Consider the following 22,380-nt stretch of genomic DNA (forward strand, 5'->3'; position numbering starts at 1 on the left):
ACCCAGTGCTGAGGCCACCAGGGCTTAGGGAAAGCAGCTAAGACTGTTCACTCCAGCACTACAGGAATAGATGGGTGGTGGTGGTGGTGGTGGTGGTGGAAGAGGAGGAGGAGGAAGGCCACGCCCTTAAGAACTGCAGAGTGTGTCCCAGTGCCACGCTAGAGGGGCTGCTTCATCAACAGCCACAGCAGGCTGGGTACAGCTCAGTGGCAGAGCTCGTGTTTTGCAGGCATGAGACAGAGTTCCACCAGCGCACCAAACAGCACCACAACCAGCAGCCGTGACCACAAGCGTTTGCTCTGTGCCAGACCTGGGCTGAGGACTTCACGTCCAATGGCCACTTTATAGATGAGGAAGCTGGGACTGAGAGAGATCTGGTCATCTACCCACAACCTTGTCACTGGGGGTAGGGATGACAGGATTTGAATCCTGGTTTCTGCTCCAGAGCCTGAATTCCGTGTGTTGCACTGCCAGGGAAATCAACCCAAACTGAAATCCCTCAAGCCCCAGACACAGGGGCCCACAGGAAAGGACCTGATGGGACAGTCATGCAGGAAGGTGGCAGGAAAAGATGGGCCTCACACAGGCAACAGGTGCAAAACAGAGGCTTTAATCCAAACAGCAACAAAAAAGCAGGAGCTACAGGCCCAGGAGGGCACATGGGAACCAGAAGAGTGGTGATCTAACCCTGGGAGGGAGGCAGGCCCTGGGCCTCTCCTGGGAAACTTCATCTGTGACTCTCAAAATCCTGTCCCAGCCTCTGCCCAGACCATTGGCTGGTCTTGGTTCAAGCCCTCGTTTGTGCTTCTCGGTGCCCCCTCCCTGAAGGTTCTGTAGACTACACCAGGGAGGGGGCTGTGGAGAAGGGCAGGCCTGGCTGGGCAGGGAAGCCTGCAAGAGTGAGCCCAGGAACAGCCCCAGGAGAGACGTGGCCAGCTGCTGTCAGCACCCCCACCCTTGGGGGCCTGCCAGGCAACCCTTCCCATGCTCCAGTCAGTGCCTGGGCCTGGGGGCCGTTGCTTACCTCATCCCGTGAGGGGGTGGGAGGACGAGGAGTGTGTGGCTGCAGCCTCTCCAGCCTCCCACACTGGCCACTCAACCTGCTAGAGGAGCTGGGCAGAAGCCCAGGGCTTGGGGAAGGCTGGGCAGTGAGGAGGGGGCAGAGGCAGCTGGGCCCTAGACAGGCTGGAGGAATGAATCCAGGTTCTCTACAGACCCAACAGCGAGGCCTCCCGCCCCGCCAACCAGTCTCTTGACACCGCTCCTTGCTGGGGAGAGTTCTGGGAAGACAGGCCACCCAATGAGACGGCCCTCCCGGGTGTCCAGGGCCTACCCAAAGGGCAGCTTCCATAGATGGGCCAGCCCCGGGGTGTGGGGGGTGGGGGTATGCAGCTATGGACAGTAAATCTGGCAAAGTCAGGGGCCGGAGCACAGAAAGCCAGGACAGAGCTCTGGGTATAGGTGCACTCTAGCCCTGGGGCCACCTGAGGAGTCTAGAAGGTCACTGGCTAGAACAGTCAAGGCCTCTCCAACATCCACCCTGCCCACCCCATGGCTGCCCGCCAGCCTCAGCCTCCAGCCCATATGCCCTCACTACATGGCTTAGGAGTGACCCACCCCTGCACGGGGCAGCCACCCCAACCCCTAGAAAGGCCTCACCGAGAACTGGACCAGACAGCAATGGAAACAGTGAGATGCCTCCTCAGCCCCTGCCTCCGAGTGGGACTGGACAGGTAAAGCAGGAGAGGGGCAGGGAGCAGGAGTGGGGAACAGATCCTGTCCCTTTTTCTTGCCCATCCACCACAGGGGAGGTCAGGAAACTGGCCACACTTTGGTCACTTCTCCCAACTTGGGTCCTTCAGCTTTGGGATCTGAGCCCTCCTCAAGCCCCCACTTACCACCCACCCAGTCAACAGCCTCTCACAAACAGAAGAACAGAGGGAGGGGCAGGAGGAGGCGTGCCAGGGTCGGGAAGGGCACAGGAACCCCGGCCTGGATGGCGCTGGTGGCTTGGCCCCTCCTAGCCAGATGTGACAGGATGAATGGGCAGCAGGCTTCCGAACTTGAAGTGCTGGATCACAGGGAACTTCTCTAGGCACTGTGAGGAAAAGAGAGAGTGGAAAGGTAAGGCCACACAGCACCCGGCCGGCCAAGATCGGCCACTCAGGTCCCGGGGAGCTTGGACAGCCACGGAGGCTGGGACAAGCTGCTTCCAGGAGGTGTCCCAACAGGACCTAGGAAATGGCCAAGTCAGAGCAGGGCCTTCAAGGAAGGGTGACAGATACTCTCCTGTTCCCTATCACAAGAGAAGGAGAGAGAGAGAGAGAGAGAGAGAGAGAGCGCGCACGCACGAGCAAAAAGAGCAGGCGCATGAGGAAGGGAGGGAGAGGGAGAGGGAGAGGCAGACTGGCCCCAGAGTGGAAGCCGAGAGATGTCACTTGGTCCAGAGGGGAAGCTGGATATGAGACAAAAAGGACCCTCCTAATCATGGGACCTCCCAGCCCAGCCCAGGTCCTGGCCGTAGAGCTACGAGAACGTCTGAACATAAGCTTACAGAGCAGCTAGGGCCCGTTTTTTCCACTTTTAGGTTCTCTGGACTGAAAAAAGGCATCTTGGCACTTAAGAGTGAGACAATGGGAACCAGCTGACACCCAAAGCAGTTCCCTGCAGCCCTGTGTAGGTACAGGGGCAAGAACACTGGACGCTGACACCCTGAACTCGCCCAGCCCAGCCCCTTCACAGAGGCTGACCAATGAGACCTGCCCCAGAGGCTGGCTTAGTGCACAGGCAGCCCAAGCCTAGGCCACAGCCCTGCACTGGCCTCCTGTGCCCACAGCCCAGCTCAAGTCTCAGGGCAGCAACTCCAGACAGGCAGGCAGGGTCTGCCAGGCTGGTCAGGGCCTCCTCCCACACCTTTGGCCATGGAAACAACCAGTATGCTAGGTGCCTCATGGCTGGGCTAGAACAAGACTTATGGCCTCAGAGCAGGTGAGAGCTTCGCTCTGGCTATGGTCTTGACCTCAAGCTAATGCAGAGGGACAATGGGTGCTGGGACTGGACTAACTTCCCTTACCTCAGAAACCAGCTGCAGAAATGGGGGGGTGGGTTGGGTTGGGGGGTCCACAAGTCAGAGGAAAGGAGAGGGACACAAGGCTCAGGTGAGCAGGGTCCCAAGCCACAGCTGGGCCCCTGGTGTGGTTCCTGGAGGAGCAGCAGATCCAAACCAGGGACAAGGCAGCTACCATTATGCTTTGGTCATCTGCAAGTGGTGGGAATGTGGAGAGCAGGCCCTGAAATGCCAGAAAAGGTCAAAGGTCAACCTGCCTCCAGCTCTCATGTGAGAACCCACAGGAGAGGCCAGGGCAGAGCAGAGGCCAGAGGCTACTGGGAAGAAGTCAAGGCTCCTGGGTAGGGAGCCTCCAGCAAACCCTTTTCTAGGCACACCAGGCAGCCCTGCCACGCACCTCGACAGAGAGCTGTCTCAACTTGTCCCTCACAGAGCTCCCAACACCAGGCCCTTGAAGGTCCCAGCAATTCAAGTAGAGGGAGCATCTCCTCAGACACAGTGACGACCTCAGAAGAGACAGGCACTACCGCGCAAAGCCCCGGGAAGGCAGGCCAGGCAGGTCCTCCGAATCCTGAGCACCAGCACCAGGCCTGGGCAGGCTCTGTGGCTGCTCAGGAGGCCACTTCCCTCCAGCAGCCAACTGTGGCTCGTGGCCCTGGTCCTGCTAACCTCCTTCTGGACTTCAAAAGTGGTGGGTCTCAAAGGTCCCCACTGCCATATGAGAACTGGGCTGACAAAGTTCCCTGGGCCCTTGGGGAACCATAGGTAAGGGTTGCTTGCTGCCAACTCAGAAGTGAGGGGGGGACACTATAAAGCCTGGGCTCTACCCCTCAGAGGAGTCACCTGGCAGCGCCCAGGGCAGGGGCAATCCCAGCTCCCAGAGCGGGCAGCCCGGTAGATGTGTCTTGTCACCTATTGCTGCTCCCGTGACTCGTCCTGAGTTGGTGGCCATTTTCAGCAGTGTCCTCCTTATGTTCAACAACCATAGAAATGCCGGCCACCTTTACCCTTCAACTGTCCTGCTGACAGCCTGCACTGTCTCTGGCCTGCCTCGGGGACCCTGGGCCAAGGTCCCAAACAGGGAAAGAAGGCAGCTACAGCACTGTCTTGACACACGAGTGGGGCAGGCACCCCTACCACCACTGCTGGGACAGTCCCCAGGGGTGGAGAGGGCCAGCACTGTGCTCAAGTTCCCAGCAGAGCTGTCAGAAAGGACAGAGCTGGGACAGAGGATACTGACCCGGGTGCACTCAGGCCGGAAGGAGCCTGGGCAGCCCCAGCAACTGCCTCTCAGATTAGAGAGGTATGTGGGCTGGAACCCAGACACAGGATGTGAAGCCCAGAGGAAGGGGATCCAGGGGGAGGGGCGGAAGGAGAGGTCTGGTCAGCTCAAGCAGCTCGCCATTAACCCCTTCAGGCCAAGCGCAAGGAGACAGGCCAGCTGGAAGCATCTGTGCTACTAAATCACGCTACCCTCTCACCCCTCCGTGGTCCTGCCGCCACTCATAGATGGAGAAAGCTCTGAGCACCCCCTCACAGGAGGGAAGGAAGACTGACCAGGAGTCAAGACATGGGCAGCCACAGGACAACCACCAAAGGTACTTTGGGGTCCCATGGCTTCAGGTGAGGGACTACAGGTCCAGGTCTTCCTTGGCCAAGGTCGAGCAGCTTCTGCATTAGTGTGCCCAAGACATGGGAGGGCTAGTGGAAGGGGCAGGATGAAAAGACATCGGCTCTCTCCAGGCTGGGAGGGTGGTGCCAAGGAGCTGTGGGCAGGAGGCACCAAGAGAGGGGCAGCACCTCCCAGCAGGGGGAGCTCCAGCACCCGAGGCCCCTCCCAGCCACAGGTTTGAGAGTAGGGACAGTACCTGCCATTGGTCATTAAAATGCCAGTTCCCAGCCTCCCTGCAGATCCCCTCCCACTCAGTAGCCACACACGAGGCTTCCAAAAGGGCCTCTGGAGGAGCCCCTTCCCAAGAATGCCTTGTTTCCTGTCACCACAGGGACAGACATTCAGGCTGCCTGAGGGGCCTCTGGGCTCACTGGGCAGAGGGGGCTCAGCCCAGTGCCTTTCTGACTGCCCACACACCAGATGGGGACTCTGAGGTTCCAGGTGTCACAGGCCCTGGACTAAGAGTTGGAGCAGAACAATGGGGTGGGCGCAGCAGTCTTGGCCCCCATCTGCTTGGTCCCCAGCCCCAGGAACAGCACGGCAGCAGGGGGATGGCGGCAGCCACTCACCTCAGCCTTATACATGCGGATGAGGCCCTGGTTCACCTTGGACCAGGAGGGGACGGCGCTGATGTTCCACAGCTGGTTGGAGTGCTCTGCAAACGGGCCGGTCTTCATCTGGAAAAGAAGACCACCAGCTAAAAGAAAGTCACCCGGAGGCTGGCCCTGTCCCCTGTGGCCTGTGCTCTGTCTTTCACACGTACAAGCCAGGGCCAGGCCACAGCATATTCTGAGGGGCACACATGCACGCAAGTGCCAGAAGCAGGGGTCCCCTTGGCCTTTGAGGCCCACTGGAAAAATACAACTGCACTTGCCTGTACCCCCAGTTATCACTCTTCCTGCAGTAAAAATAAGGGCTGGGTTTCTATCACCTGCCATATCCTGCACCCACAGAAAATGTCATGGCCACCCAGATCCTGGTACAGCTCCTACCAGCTCCCTCAAGCCACAGAGTGCCTCTCCAGCAGTGGACTCATTCCCATTCAGATAACGGCAGCAGCAGCTTAGACACCTCCATTCCCTGCAGCATACTTGGTCCCTACCTGCCAGGCAGAGCTAGCGGGACAGAGGAAAGGGGCTGCAGGAGGGCTGTGGTGGGTCTGGCCAAACATAGGCATCCACTGTCCCCTGCATGGCAGACAGGGGAGGGAAGGAATGCGAGGTGCACAGGAGGCAGGGGCACCAGCAGCAGATTCAGGAAAGACAGCCTGGCTGGCAGGAGGGAGGAAGGGATGGCAACCACAACAGCAAGACTGGCAGGGGACACAGTCTATCCTTTAGCCCAGAAGTCTGACCCTCCAGGAAGGAAGAAGAACATTCACAACTTGGGAGAGGGAAGTGTGTGTGTGTGTGGGCGGGGGGGGGGTGGATGGGTGGGTGTGTCTGGAGCTATTCTGCACTCCAAAGCATGAGGCTTACAACACCATCCCAGCTCCCTCCCCAGCCTGTAGGCAGCACTATGCTGGGGAACAGGACTCAGCACTGGGGCCCCAGACTGCAGAGACAGACTGCAAAGCAAAGAGGCTTGAGTCTGGCAAGGAAGCAGCCTTGGACTCTGAGTGGGTGGAAAGTTCCAGATGAAGCTGTGCATGGAGGCTTGAGAGTAGGGGACTGTTCCATGTTCCAAGCAGAAAGGAGAAGCCCTAAGTTCCCTCTGGGTGGTGGGGCACAAAGCCCTCAGGAGCACAGAGTGGCACCCCCAGCTGGGGACCCACTGGGCAGGCCCCTCACTTCTCCAGGGAGGCCAACTCAGAGAGTCCATCTGTGCCTCAGGCTCAGGCACCAGAGCCTAGCCCACCCTGGTCCCCAGAGGCTCTTCCTGGCCCTTCCCTGCACCTCATAGCATCAGTGCACCCCAGCTGACAGGGCCCCTTTGCACAGCTTTATTCCAACTGTCCCACTCGCCAATATGCCACCCAATCCTTTCCCAGATGCCCCTTCTCTGGGTTCTCTGCAGGCTCTGGCCCAGCCTGCCTACTCCCAGGCCCTGTGAGCAAACTGCCAGGGAGGCACCCTGGTCTCTGCAAGGAAAAGGCATGCAGATGGACGCAGGGAAGGCGGGCCTCGCCCACCAGGGGCATGGGCTGCATCCCCCAAAGGCCTCTGTGGCCTCGTGGCAGAGCCAGAGTGAGGCTGGGCTGTATGGAAAGGCAGACGTCCCCAGGCCTCCAGAGCCCCCAGGTCTGCCTAAGTCAGAAGGAGACTGCAACTCTGGGAAAGGAAAACAGATGAGGAAGAAAAAAGAAATTGGGGGCGAGGCGACGAAAAAAATTAGCTCATTCTAGCCACAAAGGGAGAAGAGCACACGAGAACGAGCAAGCAGGCTGCAGTCCCGCAGTGACCCCAGGGGAATCGTGTGAGTCAGAGCAGCCATATTGAGCAGGAAATTACTCACAGACGCTGCGTTCCTGCCTCTCCACTCCCCAGAGAATTGGCCTTTTGTAAATGGTTCCTCTGTCAGTAACTGAGGGGGATGGGCAGGGGGTGGGGGAGGCTCTGCACAGCGCCTTCCTGTCAGCTCCTTCCCTTCCAGCTGAAATCTGATCCCTCCCTTCCCAAAACTCCAAATTTAGAAGCCAGATTGAAACTGAAATTCTTTTCCTGCCTGCCCTGAGCTCTTAAAGGCGCCAGGGCTGCATTTCCCAAAGCAGAAGAAAAACTCCAGCGCAGGGTCCTTCACTGGGGATGCATTCCAGGGCTACTAGGGCAGCAGAAGACTCAGGAAGAGCAGCCCAATTCCAAGATTCCCAACTTCTTGGTGTTTGGTTTAACCTCCTAGCTGCATCAAACCTTAGGAATTTCCAGGTCTCCAAAACAACATCGCCCCCTTTCTCAGCAAAGAGCACAGGGCCTCCACATAAACCCCCAGGCTCCTGAACCCCAGAGTCTGGGTGCACCAAACCAGGCCACTCACCCACTAAAGTGTAAGAGGGCTCTGAAGTAGAATTAAATACAAGTGTGAGGCTACCCAGCAGGTCCTGAGGTACACGTCCCCCAGAATCCACTGCTTAACACCATGTATTTCAGTGAGTCTCGACCCCCTGAAAACCAGCCCTTGCAGAGAAGGTGCAAAACAGCCCCAAACTGCCCCCAGCTCCCACATTTCCCCCAATTAAATGTTACCAAATTCACCCAGAGTTCAGTGTGCCTTTAGCGCCACCTACTGGCTACAGTTCAAGAAAGGGTTTGGGGTTTTTATACCACCATAACCAACTAAACAAACAAAAATTGCAAAGTTTTAGCATGGAATCAATTCTCAATAGTCCCTGAAGCTCCCACGACATTCCTCCTTCTCAGAATTACTGACAGGGATCTAGGAGCATGGCACAGCCACCAGAGGGAACCAGACAGCTTAGCCTTTGGGCCTCAAGGCCAGCGGGGTGTGGATCTGCACCCCCAGCTTCCCACCTGCTCTTCTTCTCATCCCGGAGCCTCCCAGGGCTCTGCAGACCCCCACACTGCACTCCCAAGAAAGCAGTGCATGATCGGCTTTCAAGGCAGAGAGCCAGGCTGCCCGAGTCCTTCCGACCTTGGGCCAACTACACTGCTGAAGGCAGCAGATCTCCAAAAGCAAAGCAGTAGCCATCCAGCCGTCAGTCCCAGCTCCATTTGCTGACTTGGAAAAAATGTGTCATTCCCCTTTGGCCTCTGGAGTTTGGCAGAAGCCTGAGCCGAATGCTGACCAGGAGGGGGGGGGGTGAGCTCTAGGCTGCTAACCATGTTTTTCCCTGCCTCAGGGGACTCAGATCAGGCAGCCAAGGAGGCAGCCCCTTGGGGTGGGAGTGCACAGGCACCAGGGGGCAGACAAGCATGTGGCTTTAGGGAAAAGATAAGAGCCACCTCTAGACAGCAGAGTTAGGGCACCCTTTGCAAATTCAGGGATGAGGGGTTGCAGGCACAGGGTGGAGACATGGAGTCTCCACACCTCCTGGAAGCAAGGCCCTGAGAGCCCTGGGCCCCAGGATTTCCTTGCAGTCAGGTGTCCAAATACAGCTCTTGGTGCTTGTCCCCTGAGGTTCTGGTTCAAAAAGCTAAGGCGAGGCCTAGGGATTCCGTAGAACCCCACCACCCATGGGGGCTCCCACCTAGGGAGACAAGAGCTTGCAGTCAGAGCCCTTGCCAGGTGGGTTGGACCCAGCAACTGCCACCACAGGCTGCTCATTTTCACTTCTAACAGTTCACTCAGGCGCATGTCCTCAGGCAATAAGATATGTCCCTTTAGGTGAAAAGCTGTCCCCTCCAGGTCACTCTAGTCCTCCATTCCTACAATGGCTCTGCAGACTTTGGAGGCCCCACCTGGAAGATGCTGGCCCTCCCCCGACAATGCCCACCACTCCTTCAGACCCACTGCACAGGTCGCCAAGTCCAACTAGTAATTGAGTCTTAGATCAAGAGTCCTGCAGTGTCCAGAAGGCTGGTTAGTCCCTTCAGGAAAGGCAGAACAGACTTTCTCTTTCAATGCCTATTTTTAGTGCCACCCCTGCCACCTTTGGTAGCCCACCCTGGGCTGCTCTGAGCCATCCCAAAGCCATCAGCCCTGGTTCCTCTAAGCTGGAGGCTGTTTCCCCACTGCCCGTTCCTCTCACCTCAGTGATAAACAGGATACACTCCAGGAACATATAGTCCTTGTGGTTCTCGTTCACGGCCTTCTCGTCCACAAAGTGCCTGGGCTCCAGGTACGGGTGGTCTGGGAAGAGCAGAGCCCTGGCGGTCAGAACAGGCCCTCAAGCCACTGGGCTCCCCAGCCCAGCACTCTCCAGGGCCAGTTTTGCCTGCAATGTCCTCAACACTTGACTTCGCAAGAGCAGTAAATGGCCTTCTCTGTGTGTCCAGTTGTGCATCACATGGTGATGCTCAATGAGGGACCATGCCCAGGAGCAATCCTCCTGCAAGATGATCATGGAGGGGCTGGGGTGCTGCATGTGGCAGCAGGCATGGTGTACTGGGTTCAAACCCCAGCACTGAGACAGAGACGGGGAGGGGGGGGAGGGAGGGAGAGAGGGAGAGAGAGGGAGGGAGAGAGGGAGAGAGGGAGAGAGGGANAGGGAGAGGGAGGGAGAGAATGTGTGTGTGTGTGTGTGTGTGTGTGTGGTGTGTATGTGTGTGTAATGGAACTCAAACACTCCCATCAGCTAGTGATGCAGCCATCATGATGTCACAGTATGGAGCAGAACCTGTCACTCTCAAGGTCATGGTGATGCTGGTGCAACAAACCTGCTGCATTACCAGTCACAAAAACATAACACTCACACTTAGGTACTATACATAACACTTGATCACGATAATAAACATCTGCTACTGCTTTATGTTTTTACTATACTATACTTTTTATCATTATTTTAAGAGTATACTCTTATGTACAAAAAAGTACCATAAAACTGTTTTGGAACACCTCTTTATACATATATATATATATATTTTTTTTTAAACTTTAGGGGGACACAATATCTGTTTTTATGTGGTGCTGAGGATAGAACCCAGTGCTTCGCGCATGCCAAGTGAGCGCGCTACCACTTGAGCCCCATCCCGAGCCCCTGGAATGCCTCATCTTTATGGCCACCGGCCTGTGTCAGGAGACAGCTAAGTACGGCTCAGCTGTCCCAGGTGGCGCGGGAAGCACAGGATGCTGGCACAATGAGACCACCTGAAAACGCGCTTCTCAAACTGTGTCCAACATGAAGCGACCTGACTGTGTTCCCAGGCACTCAGATGGCTGTCTCTCTCTAGCTGTGACCCTGGATGAAGGAGGTTAGCCCTGTTTCCTCACCTGGACGGTGAAGATGAGAACAGTGGCCCCTCAGGATGTTGAGGACCACATGACAAAAATTACCACACAGCAGTCAGCACCACGCCTGGCCTTACGCGGGCAAAGACCCTTCACTGGGTGACTCTCCATTGGGTCACTGAGAAGATTGTGGGGTCAGGGAGTAACCTCTACCTAGGCACTGAGGGCAGCACCTCACTCAGAGAGGGTCCTCTACGAACAGGCACCCAAGTATCACCTTGTAGGCAGTTCATCCTACATTAAAATAGAGATGAACTGAGTGCAGATGAACCCCAGTGGTGCACGCCTATAATCCCAGTGGCTTGGGAGGCTGAGGCAGGAGGATTATAAGTTCAAAGTCAGCCTCAGCAATTCAGTAAGACCCTGTCTCAAAATAAAATATAAAAAGGGCTGGGGGTGTGGCTCAGTGGTTACGTGCCCTGGGTTCAATCCCAGTACTAAAAAAATAAAAAAATAATAGAGACTATGACACACACCCCCAGCCCACTGGTGGATCCTGAGCGACTGACCATGTCTGGAGAACAGTTTCACAGTGGGGCATCACAGAGCAGGCCTGTCCAAGCCCCACAGGAAGCAGCCCACACCCCAGCATAGCAGCAGTTCCCTGATGGGCCCCAGCACACAGCTTGATAATAAGTGGATGACGTTGGTCATCAAATCGAAAGAGCCCCTCGTTTTCAACATAAAATCCCGCAGTTGCTGCCAGGAGCAAGGTGCATTTCACACAGTCCATTATGCATCCTTGCTCCAGCCCATGTCACTTTCCATTATCTTGGTGGCACTCGGCCTCCGCCTCCCCTGGCTGGCCACACGGGCTCACAGCAGAAGGTCGACAGCAAACAGTCTTCGTCAATAGCGGGTATAATGCCCGGCTTTACAAGCTGTCACTGTCTGCCCTGGGCAGGAAGGAGGGAAGGGAGGAGGGGCACACGGAAGGCACCCAGGGTCCGGGCAAAAGGATGGGCGCCCCCTCCGTTACCTATCAGCTGTGAACTGCCCCAGATGAAGGGCAGAAACTGGAAATCATCCAGGCCCCACACACCCTGGCTGCCAGCCGGTTCCATCCGGTATGTTTTCTGGAGCTTCCTCATAACCTCCAGATACCTGCAGTGGAAATGGGGGTGAAAAGTGAGTACAGTCTCCACCCCTCAGCCCCTGCCTCCAGAAGAAGGCAGCCAAGAACCACGGAAGGGTGTAGCTGGACAAAGGCGGGAGGCCCAGCCAGCACCTCCGAACCAAGTCACTCTGTCCCCCCACTCAAGTCTTCTTTCTGCAGGAAAAGGGACAAAACACCAACTAGAAAACTGGATTTTGTTGCCATCAACTACAGCAAGTGAGACCTCAGGCAAGAGCCTCCACTTCTCCAACCTCCAGGTGCTGTCCAGAGGTTGGCGGGAGTCTAAGAGATCATCTCCTTGGTCCTCTCAGCTCCAACCTCCCATTCTGTCAGAATGGGGCTTCTGCAGGCCGCACCGCCCGTGGGCCTGTGCACTGGCATGGCGGAATGCACCCAGGAGCGGAGGCTCTGTGCACACGGCACTGCCAAGTGGGCTACCTGGCTTCAGGGGCTGAGAGATCTCAGTGGAGACCGTCTCCTTCTCTGTGAAAGGAAGGGGACGCCTGCACTTCAAAGGGCTGTCACGGGACTCTGTGAGTTGAGCAGGACTCAGGACGGTGCCTCACAGGCCCAGCACCAGGAGCATAGCTCACGACACTTCCTTCCCTGGCCTTCATTTGAGGCCACAACCGGGTGAACAAGGAGTTGTGGACGCCCACAGCCAGGGCTCAGTTAGGACAGGATGAGGGTTGTAGGCACTAAAGACCCTCCGGCACCCCACCCCAGGACAAGAGACCCCCTTGGCTCCCAACCCCAGCAGCACCTCTCCTGCCCCTGTTCCCCCTTACCGATTGAACACCTTGAAGACAATAGCTATCTGGTCATCCACCCGGAGCACCCCGATCTTGCAGAGACAGCAGAGGAAGGCAGCAAAGGCCGCCTCGTGCCCTAGGGGAGAAGAAACAGCCAAGTGGACAGTCTTCCAGGAGAAAGTCCGGGCTGCTCCTGACCTGCTAGAGGCCAGCGAGGAGGTAACAAGGCCTCTGTCCTACCCAGGAGGACCTGGGCCTTTCCAAAACATCCATAAGAGTTCCCCAAAGGCCCAGGCTAGTTTTTGTTTTTTGTCTTTTTTGATACAAGGATTGAACTAAGGGAAACCTAACCAGTGAGCCATAACCCCAGCCCTTTTTGTTTTCTACTTTGAAAAAGTGTTTTGCTAAGTTGCTTACAGCCTTGCTAAATTGCGGAGGCTGGCCTCAAACTTGCAAACCTCCTGCCTCAGCCTCCCAAGTGGCTGGGATGACAGGCGTGAGTCACTATACCTAGCCAGGCTATTGGCTTCTTAAAAAGACACGTACCTGCTGGGCACGGTGGCTCGTGCCTGTCATCCCAGCCACCGGGGAGGCTGAAACAGGAGGATTGCAAATTCAAAGCCAGCCTCAGCAATGGCAAGGCACTAAGCAACTCAGTGAGACCCTGTCTCTAAATAAAATACAAAATAGGGCTGAGGATGAGGCTCAGTGGTCAAGTGCCCCTGAGTTCAATCCCCAGTACCAAAAAAAAAAAAAAGGGGGGGGGGGGAGATGCATATTTTATTTTATGGTTTTACTCATTCAGCAAGCCTACCCAATTTACTGAGCACCTACTATTTTTGTAGTCATTGTCCACGTGGGGTACTGGGGAGACAGTAACAAATGAGAACACGGGTAGGAGGCAAGAGGCACCAGGGAGTGGGGCCAGATGCTGCTGGGGGCACAGAGGCTCTTTCATCTGACAAAGCTTCTGTAAGCAGTTGCCTTGAGGTATAGTAAGTGCTCAATCAATTATTATTTGAGTGATGATACAGAGCTCACAGAGACTATCTTTACAAAACCAGAAATCAGCTCTGAGTAGCCACCATGCATGTGGCATTGGCTCCCCCTGGTGGCCCAATCCAGAGCTGCAGCATTAGGCTGCCCACACACACCTCCCCAAAACAAGGGCACCCAAGCAGGCCCCAGTAGACTGTGAGGGCTGGGGGAACTGCTGCCAGCTCGGAGGGCCATGAGACAATACCCAGCAAGAAGAAAGCTGCGAGGCCAAACCCACACAGACCCCACAAGCAGCAGATACCTGTGCCATAGTCGATGCGCGTGGAGTTCCCCACAGACTCCTTCAGGTAGACAGCCACTTCAGGCACGGCTGCGGCCAGCTGAGGGGGCACGACTGTGGATACCAAGTTTTCTGCTTCCTGATAGCACAAGAGACACAAAGAGAGGGCAGCAGGTCAGGTAGTATATGGGGCAGCATCTGGCTGGGGCCCAGGCTGCCATGTAGGCTGGCCCTGCGCCCTGATCCGAGTGCCTCAGAAGGAGGGACACTTACTTTTCACAGCAGAAAGAATACCCTGGGGTGACCTATCACCTGCTGACCTTCCCCCAGGGCACAGGGGTCTGAGGCCAGGATGGAGAATCTACTCTCATTCTGGTAACTCACTGGGAGCCCAGAAGGACTCTGGGAGGCCAGGGCTACTGTCCCCATAGTCAACATCCTTCACACTCCAGGGCAGCAAGAGCCTGTGCCATAAATATGCCAAAGAAACACAAAAGAATGTCCCAAGCAGCATTATTCTCCCTGATGGAGAGCCCAAATACTCTGCAGTTTGACATGGTGATGAGTGTAATGGTAAGAACATAGGTCATGATCCATCTGGCTGGCCAGGTGCAGTGGCGCACATCTGTAATCCCAGCGGCTGGGGAGGCTGAGGAAGGAGAACTGCAACTTAGCAAGGCCATTTCTCAAAAAAATTAAAAAAGGGCTGGGGAAAGGGCTCAGGGACAAAGCGCCGCAGGTGCAATCCCCAATACCAAGCAAACACTTTAGATGGGCTGCTCAGGTCTCTCTCCACCCCTCCCCACCCTCAGAAGAAGCCTTGCTGGAAGAGCCTCCTGTGCACCTTCCAGGGTGCTCCTCACGCAAATGCAAGCAACACAGACACGTACTTTATTTCCTCTTTCTCACCACCTGCATCACTACACAGGCTCTTCCTTCACTTGACATTAAGTCACAGATTCCCTTCCAATGAGCTCCCTGCACAGTGTCCTTATTCTTCTTTATAGCTGCATGGCACTCCATGGTGTGGGTGGCTCAGTATTGGACACCTCTCGATGGGTACTTGGGATATTTCCTATCTGCTGCCAATACCAACAGTAACTTAACAAGCAGCCTCCTGGCTGGGTATTTAGCTCAGTGGTAGAGCACTAACTCAGCAATTGAGAGACCCTGGGTTCCATCCCTAGCACCACAAAAAAAACACAAATAATTAAGTAAAAAAGTAAGCTTGTTCATGAGATCATGTAACCACAGCAGCAGTTCCCAGAAGATGTCTGGGACATATGGTAAACACATTTGCAATTTGAGAAAATGGAATTGCCATTTTAACAAATTCCCTGTGACTTTTATGTGCCTGAAAGCTTGAAATGCCTGCTCCACACACGTAGGCCCTCCCTCCAGTGCCAGAACCAGCCTCCCACCAGCCCACCCCACGTCTGTGCTGTGGCAGCCTTACCTCATCAAGCTTGGCATACCAGGTCCTGTAGGCCTTGTTCCCAAATCGAGAGGGCTGGTCCACCGGAGGGGTCTCATCAATCCACCTGTCGAGTGTGTTGAGAAGGGCCACCAGCTTCTCAATGGCCTGCACGGTGAAAGAGAGGTACCAAGTCAGTGACCTGTGGCCCTAGGCCAGAGCAACCGAGGGAAGTCCCAACTGCTGTTGGATGGTGACGCCTCACCATGGCACCTTCTGATCATCCTCCTTGCTGACCCCCTTTCTTCCCAACTATCCTGAAGATGAAGGAGGGTCATGGGTGCAAGGGGCAGTGGAGCTTTAGAGAGGGACCAGCACTAGGCCAATGGGAAGGAATGGGTGGGTTCAGCACTCTTTTTATGGAGGGCTGCTGGACAAGCACAAGTCCGGCCCTGAGCTTTGCTAAAACAGAGTTTATTGTGGCCTTCCATAAGGACACCTTCCCTCCCAGAATACAGAAGTGTGAAAGGAAGGAAATGAAAGTGGGGAGTGGCCTGCCATTCACAAACGATCCACATCTCAACATGCCCTCTGCTCTTTTTTTTCAAATGTATTTTTTAGTTGTCAATGTGCCTTTATTTTATTTATATGTGGTGCTGAGAATCGAAACCCAGTGCCTCACACATGCTAAGCAAGTGCTCTACCCCTGAGCCCCAGCCTAGCCCCCTCTGCTCTTTTTATACTTTGTCTTTTCCCATTGTTTAGCACGAACTCTGACGGCAGATGGGCCTGTATTCAAATCTTAGCCAAAACACTACTGAGCTGCTGCAACTATAGTTGTGAGCCTCCATTTCTTCATCTCAAGTCCAGGAACAAGGGTTCCTACGGTGCACAGTGCCCACACAGGGTGGCGGGGTGACTGATGCATACGTGGACTCTGAGACCCAGAGGAACCTCTTCCCACATCAGCACGAATTGAATGCTATGATGCCCCTACTGAGTGGGCACATCCCACTGCACAGTGCATGGCAATTGATCTGGCAATTCCTTGCTACTAAATGTCTGGGCCGTTTCCAATTGTTTCACACCACAGACCACACTATGGTGAACGATCTTCGACTCAACCTCCATGGAAATGCTGGACCATCGCATGCAATGCCCACCTCAACACCTTTCCCTCAAAAGACAGGGACCAGGGAGTGGAAACGGTGCCACGGAGACGGGAGGCATGAGCGCACAAACATCACTCAGAAAAGAGATCTGGGCAGCTAGAGACTGTGGCTTGGAGGAGCTGGCCAGAACTGAAGGCAGGAGGGAGAGAGCACACAAAGGCAATCCCAAGCCAGGCAGATCCTGCCTGTGTCTACAGGAACGAATGGCATCAGGAGAAACCTCAAGGAAACCCTGGCAATAGCTAGGAACCAGCAGGGCAATGCCCACAGAAAAAGCAGTGTCTTAAAGGCAGAGTCAGGTTGCGGCTGTGTGCAGGGCCGCTGTTGTGAGTGGAGATGCCAACGGCTGTTGTCCCCCTGTAGTCAATGAAATACGGGCTAGTCTGCAGCCCCAGCTGTGTCCAGTCAGGAAGCACCAACCACATCACAGGCAATGTGCCGGGCTGTGCAGCCCCTGTTCCCCTCAGCTCCCTTGTACCTGTGCTCGGCACATGGGGGAAAGGAAGAGAACTCTCCCTTTAATACCTGGCTGAGGCAGATTGCTAGGGTGGCATAAAGCTACCTTGCTGAACCGTGACAGCAAATGCTGCCACAGCCTGGCTTTGTGAAGAACCAGGTCACCAGGAACTGCTCATGAGCACAGCCCAAACCAGACCCCATGCGGCAACCAGGCTCAGGAAGGGTGATAAGGGAAGCCTGGCTCCAGGAAGCACAGCCCCCCTGGAGGTCCCTCCAGGCCCCCCCCCTTCCCTGGGCACTGAAGGAGACCAAGGTGTGGCTCCAGGAGGCAGGAGCCAGGCCCCAGCTGCTAGTTCAGCTGGGTCAATGAATGATTAAAAGGTTCCCAGCTCCTCCTCCTGGAGAGGGCTTTTTAAATGCAGAGGCTGCCTCCACTGGAGGGAAGAGTGAAGGAGGTGGGGGACTATGGGCTGGAATCCCTTTGAAGCACCAAGAATAACCTGAGGGCCCTCCTTCTGCCTGGAGCAGGGCTTCCTTTACGGATTTCATGGACCAGGAAAACCTCCCCTAAAACTCTTATCAGCCATCATCTCATCGTGCCCCCTTAGCATGTTAGAAAAACAAACAACAAAAATAAACCTCCTATCCACTATCACCTTTATTTTACAAAAACAAAAAAATAATAACTCCCAAAGAGTAGGACAGGCATCTAAAATAAAATCTATCTTTTAAATCTAAAGTACAATCTAAATCTAATATAAAAGCTTCTAATCACAGGCTGAGACCAGCTCCCTGCCCCAGGCTGTTCTCGGCTTCAGTGTGTGGAAGCTGTAGCCAGGTCATTCTGTCTGTGCTGGAGCAGCAGCCACCATCTGTGAGGAAGGAGCCAGAGCTGAGAGGACAAGGCAGCTCAGCAGTTGCGCAGGGCAGGCGGAAGGAGGAGAGGCCACAAGCCATGCACAGTGCCTCTGCTACCCTGCAGGCTGTGGGCAGAAGCCAAGAGGGTCTGCTGGAGACCAAATGAGTCATCTCTGCTCAGAGTCGGGCCAGCACTGGGATGAACCCAGGTCAGAAAGACCACAGATGAAGCAATAGCATAAACATTAGTACCCAGTAAAACCTATCGAGAACACTAGCAAGAGAGCAGCAAGGGCCTGTAGTCTGTGTCAGGCACAGTAGGTGAGGAAAAACCCTGCACAAGATTTCAGGGGCCCCTCCCTGGGGCCATACATACATACATCTGTTGTCTCTTCTCACCATACAGATGAGGACACCAAGAATCAAAAAGGGCAAGGTCACTAGGTTTGGAAGTGGTGCAATAGCAATCCCAGTTAGCCTGACTCCAGAACCCCAGCACATAAGCAATGCCACACCCTGCCAAAAGAACAGCTCTTAAGACAATGCCTGACTGATGTGATTCTGCAATCTGTATACGGGGTAAAAATGGGAGTTCATAACCCACTTGAATCAAAGTGTGAAATATGATATATCAAGAACTATGTAATGTTTTGAACAACCAACAATAAAAATTAAAAAAAAAAAAAAAGACAATGCCTGGCATGGTGGCCGTTTCCCATATACCCTCAGGAGCAGCTGAGGAACCAGAAAGGGATTGGCAGCTAAGCATTTGCTGGGGTAATTATGACATTCCCCTTTAATTAGTCCCTCCATATTCCTGGCCCACTGAGCAAGATAAGCAACCTCCCCACAGGCTCAAGGAGGAAACTTTTCTCCTGCCAGTCACCTGTGCCCTGAGCCACAGCCCAGGAAGAACCAACCTAAAAACCACTGGTGGGCTGGCTCCCAAGGGAAGGCTACCTATCTGCACCCAGCAAAGGCCTAGCTCCCCCAAGAGGACGGGAACAAGTCCTGGGCCACTGAGTAGCTAGAGAGGGCCCAAGAAGAGGTACTCCACCAGGGACACGGTGTGAGGGCCGAGTGGGCAATGTCAGCCTTGGAAGGTGAAGAAACTGGGCCAGGGCAAGCCAGCCCTTACCCAACAGGCCCCAGGCTGCGGTTGGGTAGGCCGAAGCATTGAGAGAGGACATCAGGCTCTGGTGGCAGAGATAAAAGGTTCACAGTGGCTCTGGGCCAACTAGAACATGAACCCAAGAGGCCACTGAAGGCCTAGGACCTAGCCCTGGGAGATGGCTCTGCCACATTGAACAGTCTGCAAAATACGCCCTCCCACAGGTTCTGCCTGCCCACAGTTCCTGACCACCCCGAACAAACAAATCTGCCTGTGGAACTACCAGAAAACACCACTGAGCAGTGCAAACCAAACACCAACCAAACAACTGCATGTGACCTCTGCTCCACATTTCCTCTTCTGAGAATGAAACCTCAGGAAATAGGCCCACAGGTCTGTGTGTCAGCTGTGATCAGAGCAGCAGTGTCCAGGGACACAACCTTAGCCCTCAAGTCAGGGCTGTTTAAATAAACAAGGGCTGGGTGGATGGGGCAGTCACTCAGTGGCAGTGCCAAGAGGCGTGCCATCTCCAGGGCACTGAGGGAAAGGTCAGCTTTTTTTTTTTTTTTAATTTTAATATTTATTTATTTTGGTTCTCGGCAGACACAACATCTTTGTTTGTATGCGGTGCTGAGGATCGAACCCGGGCCGCACATATACCAGACTAGCGCACTACCGCTTGAGCCACATCCCCGGCCCAAGGTCAGTTTTTTTGATAGGGTTACACACATTTCAATAAGTGATCTCTCCAGGGAGCACATTTACTTCTTTTGTCCTTTATTTTAGTTTCAAAAGTTATATTAAAATGCCAGGTAATCCCTGGGGTTCAATTTCCAGGACCAAAAACAGCAAAAATGCAGGTAAAAACTGTACGAAGAGTTACAGGTGAGGCAGTCACGCCTGTGATCCCAGTGGCTTGGGAGGTGAGGCAGGAGAACTTTTGAGTTCAAAGCCAAAACCTCAGCACCTTAGCAGGGCCCTAAGCAACTTAGCAAGGCCTTGTCTCAAAATAAAAAATAAAAAGGGCTGGGATGTGGCTCAGTGGTAAAGTGCCCCTGGTTCAATCCCTGCTACCGAAACAAAACAAAACAAATCTGTGTATTGGCCTTGATTCCAGTTATAAATTTTAATTTCCTCAGACATAAAATGTTAGAGCTATGGACAGCAGAACAAACCATGCATCTGGCGAGCAGCCAGAGTGGCGCAGCAGCAGGCTCCGCCTACCTCAGAGACTCTGTACTCAAAGGTCAGCTTCTTCCCCTTCACGCCTTCGTTGAGGGTGAGGATGAATCCAATGTAGTCAGCGTAGGCCTAGCAAACAGAGGAAAGGGCGTCAGACCCCACCTCCACCCACACTGCTCTGGCTCCCAAACCCATGGGAGGGCTCAACACATAATGTCACATACTCAGTAAAGCTGGCAGTTCCCAAGTACAATGACACCTGGTTCTAGTTATGCTCACTGAATGCTTGCTGTCGCTACCAGTTCCTGCACAACACCCCCATGAGGGGGACACTACTGCTGTCCCCACTTCACAGATGAGGAAACCAAGACTTCCAGTGGAGGAGTGCTTTGCCCAAGATGTTCCAGGACCAAGACCTCACCAGACACGGAGCTGGGAGCCAGCCAGCCCAACTCCATAGCAGAGTACCTGGGCACCTGACCACTGTGCTACACTCCTAGGACTCCAGGGAAGACCTCCAAGGGTCCTTCCCCATCATCTTCCAGATGTCCTCCTGCTGCACACAAGCCAGGGTGTCTGGCTGCACTGCAGAGGCTCTGCTTCCAGGAGCTGTGTTCTGCCTACAGCCAGGTCCCTGGCACATGCAACCCCAGCTTCCTGCTGGACCCCTCCTCAGAGCCAGGCTGGAATGCACATGGGAACCAGGCATTCCTACACCAGACACTCCTGTCAGCCCATACCAGCTGATGAGATGAGCCGGGTGCAAAAGAGTTTGCTGTATCTATAACTATGAAAACGGCAAAGAAGTCTCTCAAACACGAAAATAACTTTTTCTCAACTGCTGAGGTTAGGGATGGCTCTGAGACCTCAGGTATCAGCTCCCATGCTAGAGGGCAAGGGGAGCAAGGGAGGTAAGAGGCAAGAGAGCAGGCACACCCTGAACCCCTCTATTTATTGGGGAAAGGACATTGGATAGAAAGTTCTACCCAAATAAGGCAAGGGATTGGGTTTCAAAGGGTGGAGTCTTGCTCAGTGATGTCTTGTGGTCAGCAGATTGACTGACATCATGGCAAGTCACGCCCATCTCAGGTGCTGTGTGGGATCACAGGCAGAGCAAAAAGAAAGGCACACATACATTGCAGAGCCCAATCAGGCAGCAACGTCAGACCAGTCCCCTCATATCACTCAAATGCGCAGAGCTCACACACAGCCCATGGATGGCTCACGACAATGTGTTCACTCACTGCCTCACAGGGATCCTGGGGATCCCAAAACACTAGCAGGTGAAAGTAGAGAAGCAGGTTTCAATGGCTCCCAGAGGACAGCTGACAACGCCTGGAGACATTTTGGTGCTAACAATTGGGTAAAAAGGTGCTGCTAGCATTCAATGGGTAGAGCTGACCACTCCCGGACAGCCACCTGCAATAATTCTCTGCCCCAAAATGTCCACGGTGGAGATTGAGAAACTCTGAGGCAGAGAAGCTGGAGATAAAAGGACTCAAACTCAGTTTTCTGGGCAGCTGGAGAGGCCAAGGTCTTTACCCAGGGAAGACTCAGAACACTGAGAGGCAGACATGTGAAGGAAGAGCCACAGGCTGGTGACCCCTGACCCCACCAAGACAAGGCACAGGAGCTGCAGGGTCTGGGCTCAACACAGCAGAGCAGATCCCACTCCTCAGAGAATCTGCCAGGCACACAAGGGCCCCTGGCCTGCCCGCCTGCATGAATGACAGACACTCTCTATCCCAGCTGACCAGATCAGGTGTAGGAGCTTGATAGAAGCTGGGCCCAAGGCCTTCCCTAAGAATTCAAAATGGGCTTTGTTTTTCTCAGTCCCCATCTTTCCACAGCTGGACCAGACGCCTGGCATGTACAAGCTGTTTTCTTTTTGCCACTATTTGAGCTGAGCAGCAGAGAAACCCTGAGCCCTGTCTGCCCACAGTCCCTAGCTATTTTTAGGCTCAGCCATGTCCCTGGCCAAAGTGAACATGAAACAGCCTTTTCTGTCTCGGACGCACTGGATCCCAGTGACCAGATATTATTCAGAATACTCACATTCAGCCAGTACAACAATATTCAGGGCCATGGTCTATGACAACCAGAGTAGAACTCTCTAGGGCTACCAGGGACCTAGCCCTGAGACTTCCTGATCCAGCATCTCTGAAGGCTGCCCCTGAGGGCAAGGGACAGTCAGCAACCTTGCCATTCCTCTCCCTTACTTCGGACAACTCAGGCTCCAAGAATAAGAAAGGCCAAGATACTCATGGCCTCAGTCATGCCTAGAAAACCCTGTCTATGAAGAGGCCCAACCTCTCTCCCAGTTCTAACTCTACAGTACAGACACCATGGGTACCTGAGAACGCTTCCATTTGCCCATGTCTGGAACTGTGTGGATCTCCTTTTTCGGAATGATGAAGTTCTGAGTGCCTGAAGGGGTCTCCTCTGAAGAATCT

At 54.4% G+C, this 22,380-nt stretch overlaps 1 protein-coding gene and 1 long non-coding RNA gene across 3 annotated transcripts; one reads left to right on the top strand and one right to left on the bottom strand.

Annotated features, from left to right (window-relative positions):
- Positions 1-589: 589 nt before the first annotated feature.
- On the bottom strand, positions 590-22,380 carry Ptpa (protein phosphatase 2 phosphatase activator). 2 transcript variants are annotated; one of them, XM_015497454.2, is made up of 9 exons: positions 22,281-22,380; positions 19,970-20,056; positions 15,188-15,313; positions 13,753-13,870; positions 12,489-12,588; positions 11,563-11,687; positions 9,385-9,485; positions 5,309-5,416; positions 590-2,098 (listed from the first exon to the last, which is right to left on the bottom strand). In XM_015497454.2, exons 1-9 carry the CDS (start codon positions 22,302-22,304, stop codon positions 2,021-2,023), a joined length of 867 nt encoding a protein of 288 aa, XP_015352940.1. In that variant the 5' UTR covers positions 22,305-22,380; the 3' UTR covers positions 590-2,020. The 2 variants fall into 2 exon arrangements, with proteins under 2 accessions (XP_015352940.1, XP_048668876.1); XM_048812919.1 differs by lacking the exon at positions 19,970-20,056 and having other exon boundaries at positions 22,281-22,378.
- On the top strand, positions 4,485-5,618 carry LOC125619638. Its single transcript, XR_007351166.1, has 2 exons — positions 4,485-4,665; positions 5,264-5,618. It is a non-coding gene; the product is annotated as an uncharacterized LOC125619638 (long non-coding RNA).

Source organism: Marmota marmota, unplaced genomic scaffold (genome assembly GCF_001458135.2).
Source record: "Marmota marmota marmota unplaced genomic scaffold, marMar, whole genome shotgun sequence".
Classification (NCBI taxonomy): domain Eukaryota; kingdom Metazoa; phylum Chordata; class Mammalia; order Rodentia; family Sciuridae; genus Marmota; species Marmota marmota.

Coding starts and splice junctions, on each gene's coding strand:
- Ptpa (XM_015497454.2), bottom strand. CDS start 22,304: ATGGGCAAATGGAAGCGTTCTCAG. Junction 13,871..15,187: donor GGTATGCCAAGCTTGATGAG/GTAAGGCTGCCA, acceptor TTGTGCTATCAG/GAAGCAGAAAACTTGGTATC. Junction 2,099..5,308: donor TCCGCATGTATAAGGCTGAG/GTGAGTGGCTGC, acceptor TTTTCCTCACAG/TGCCTAGAGAAGTTCCCTGT.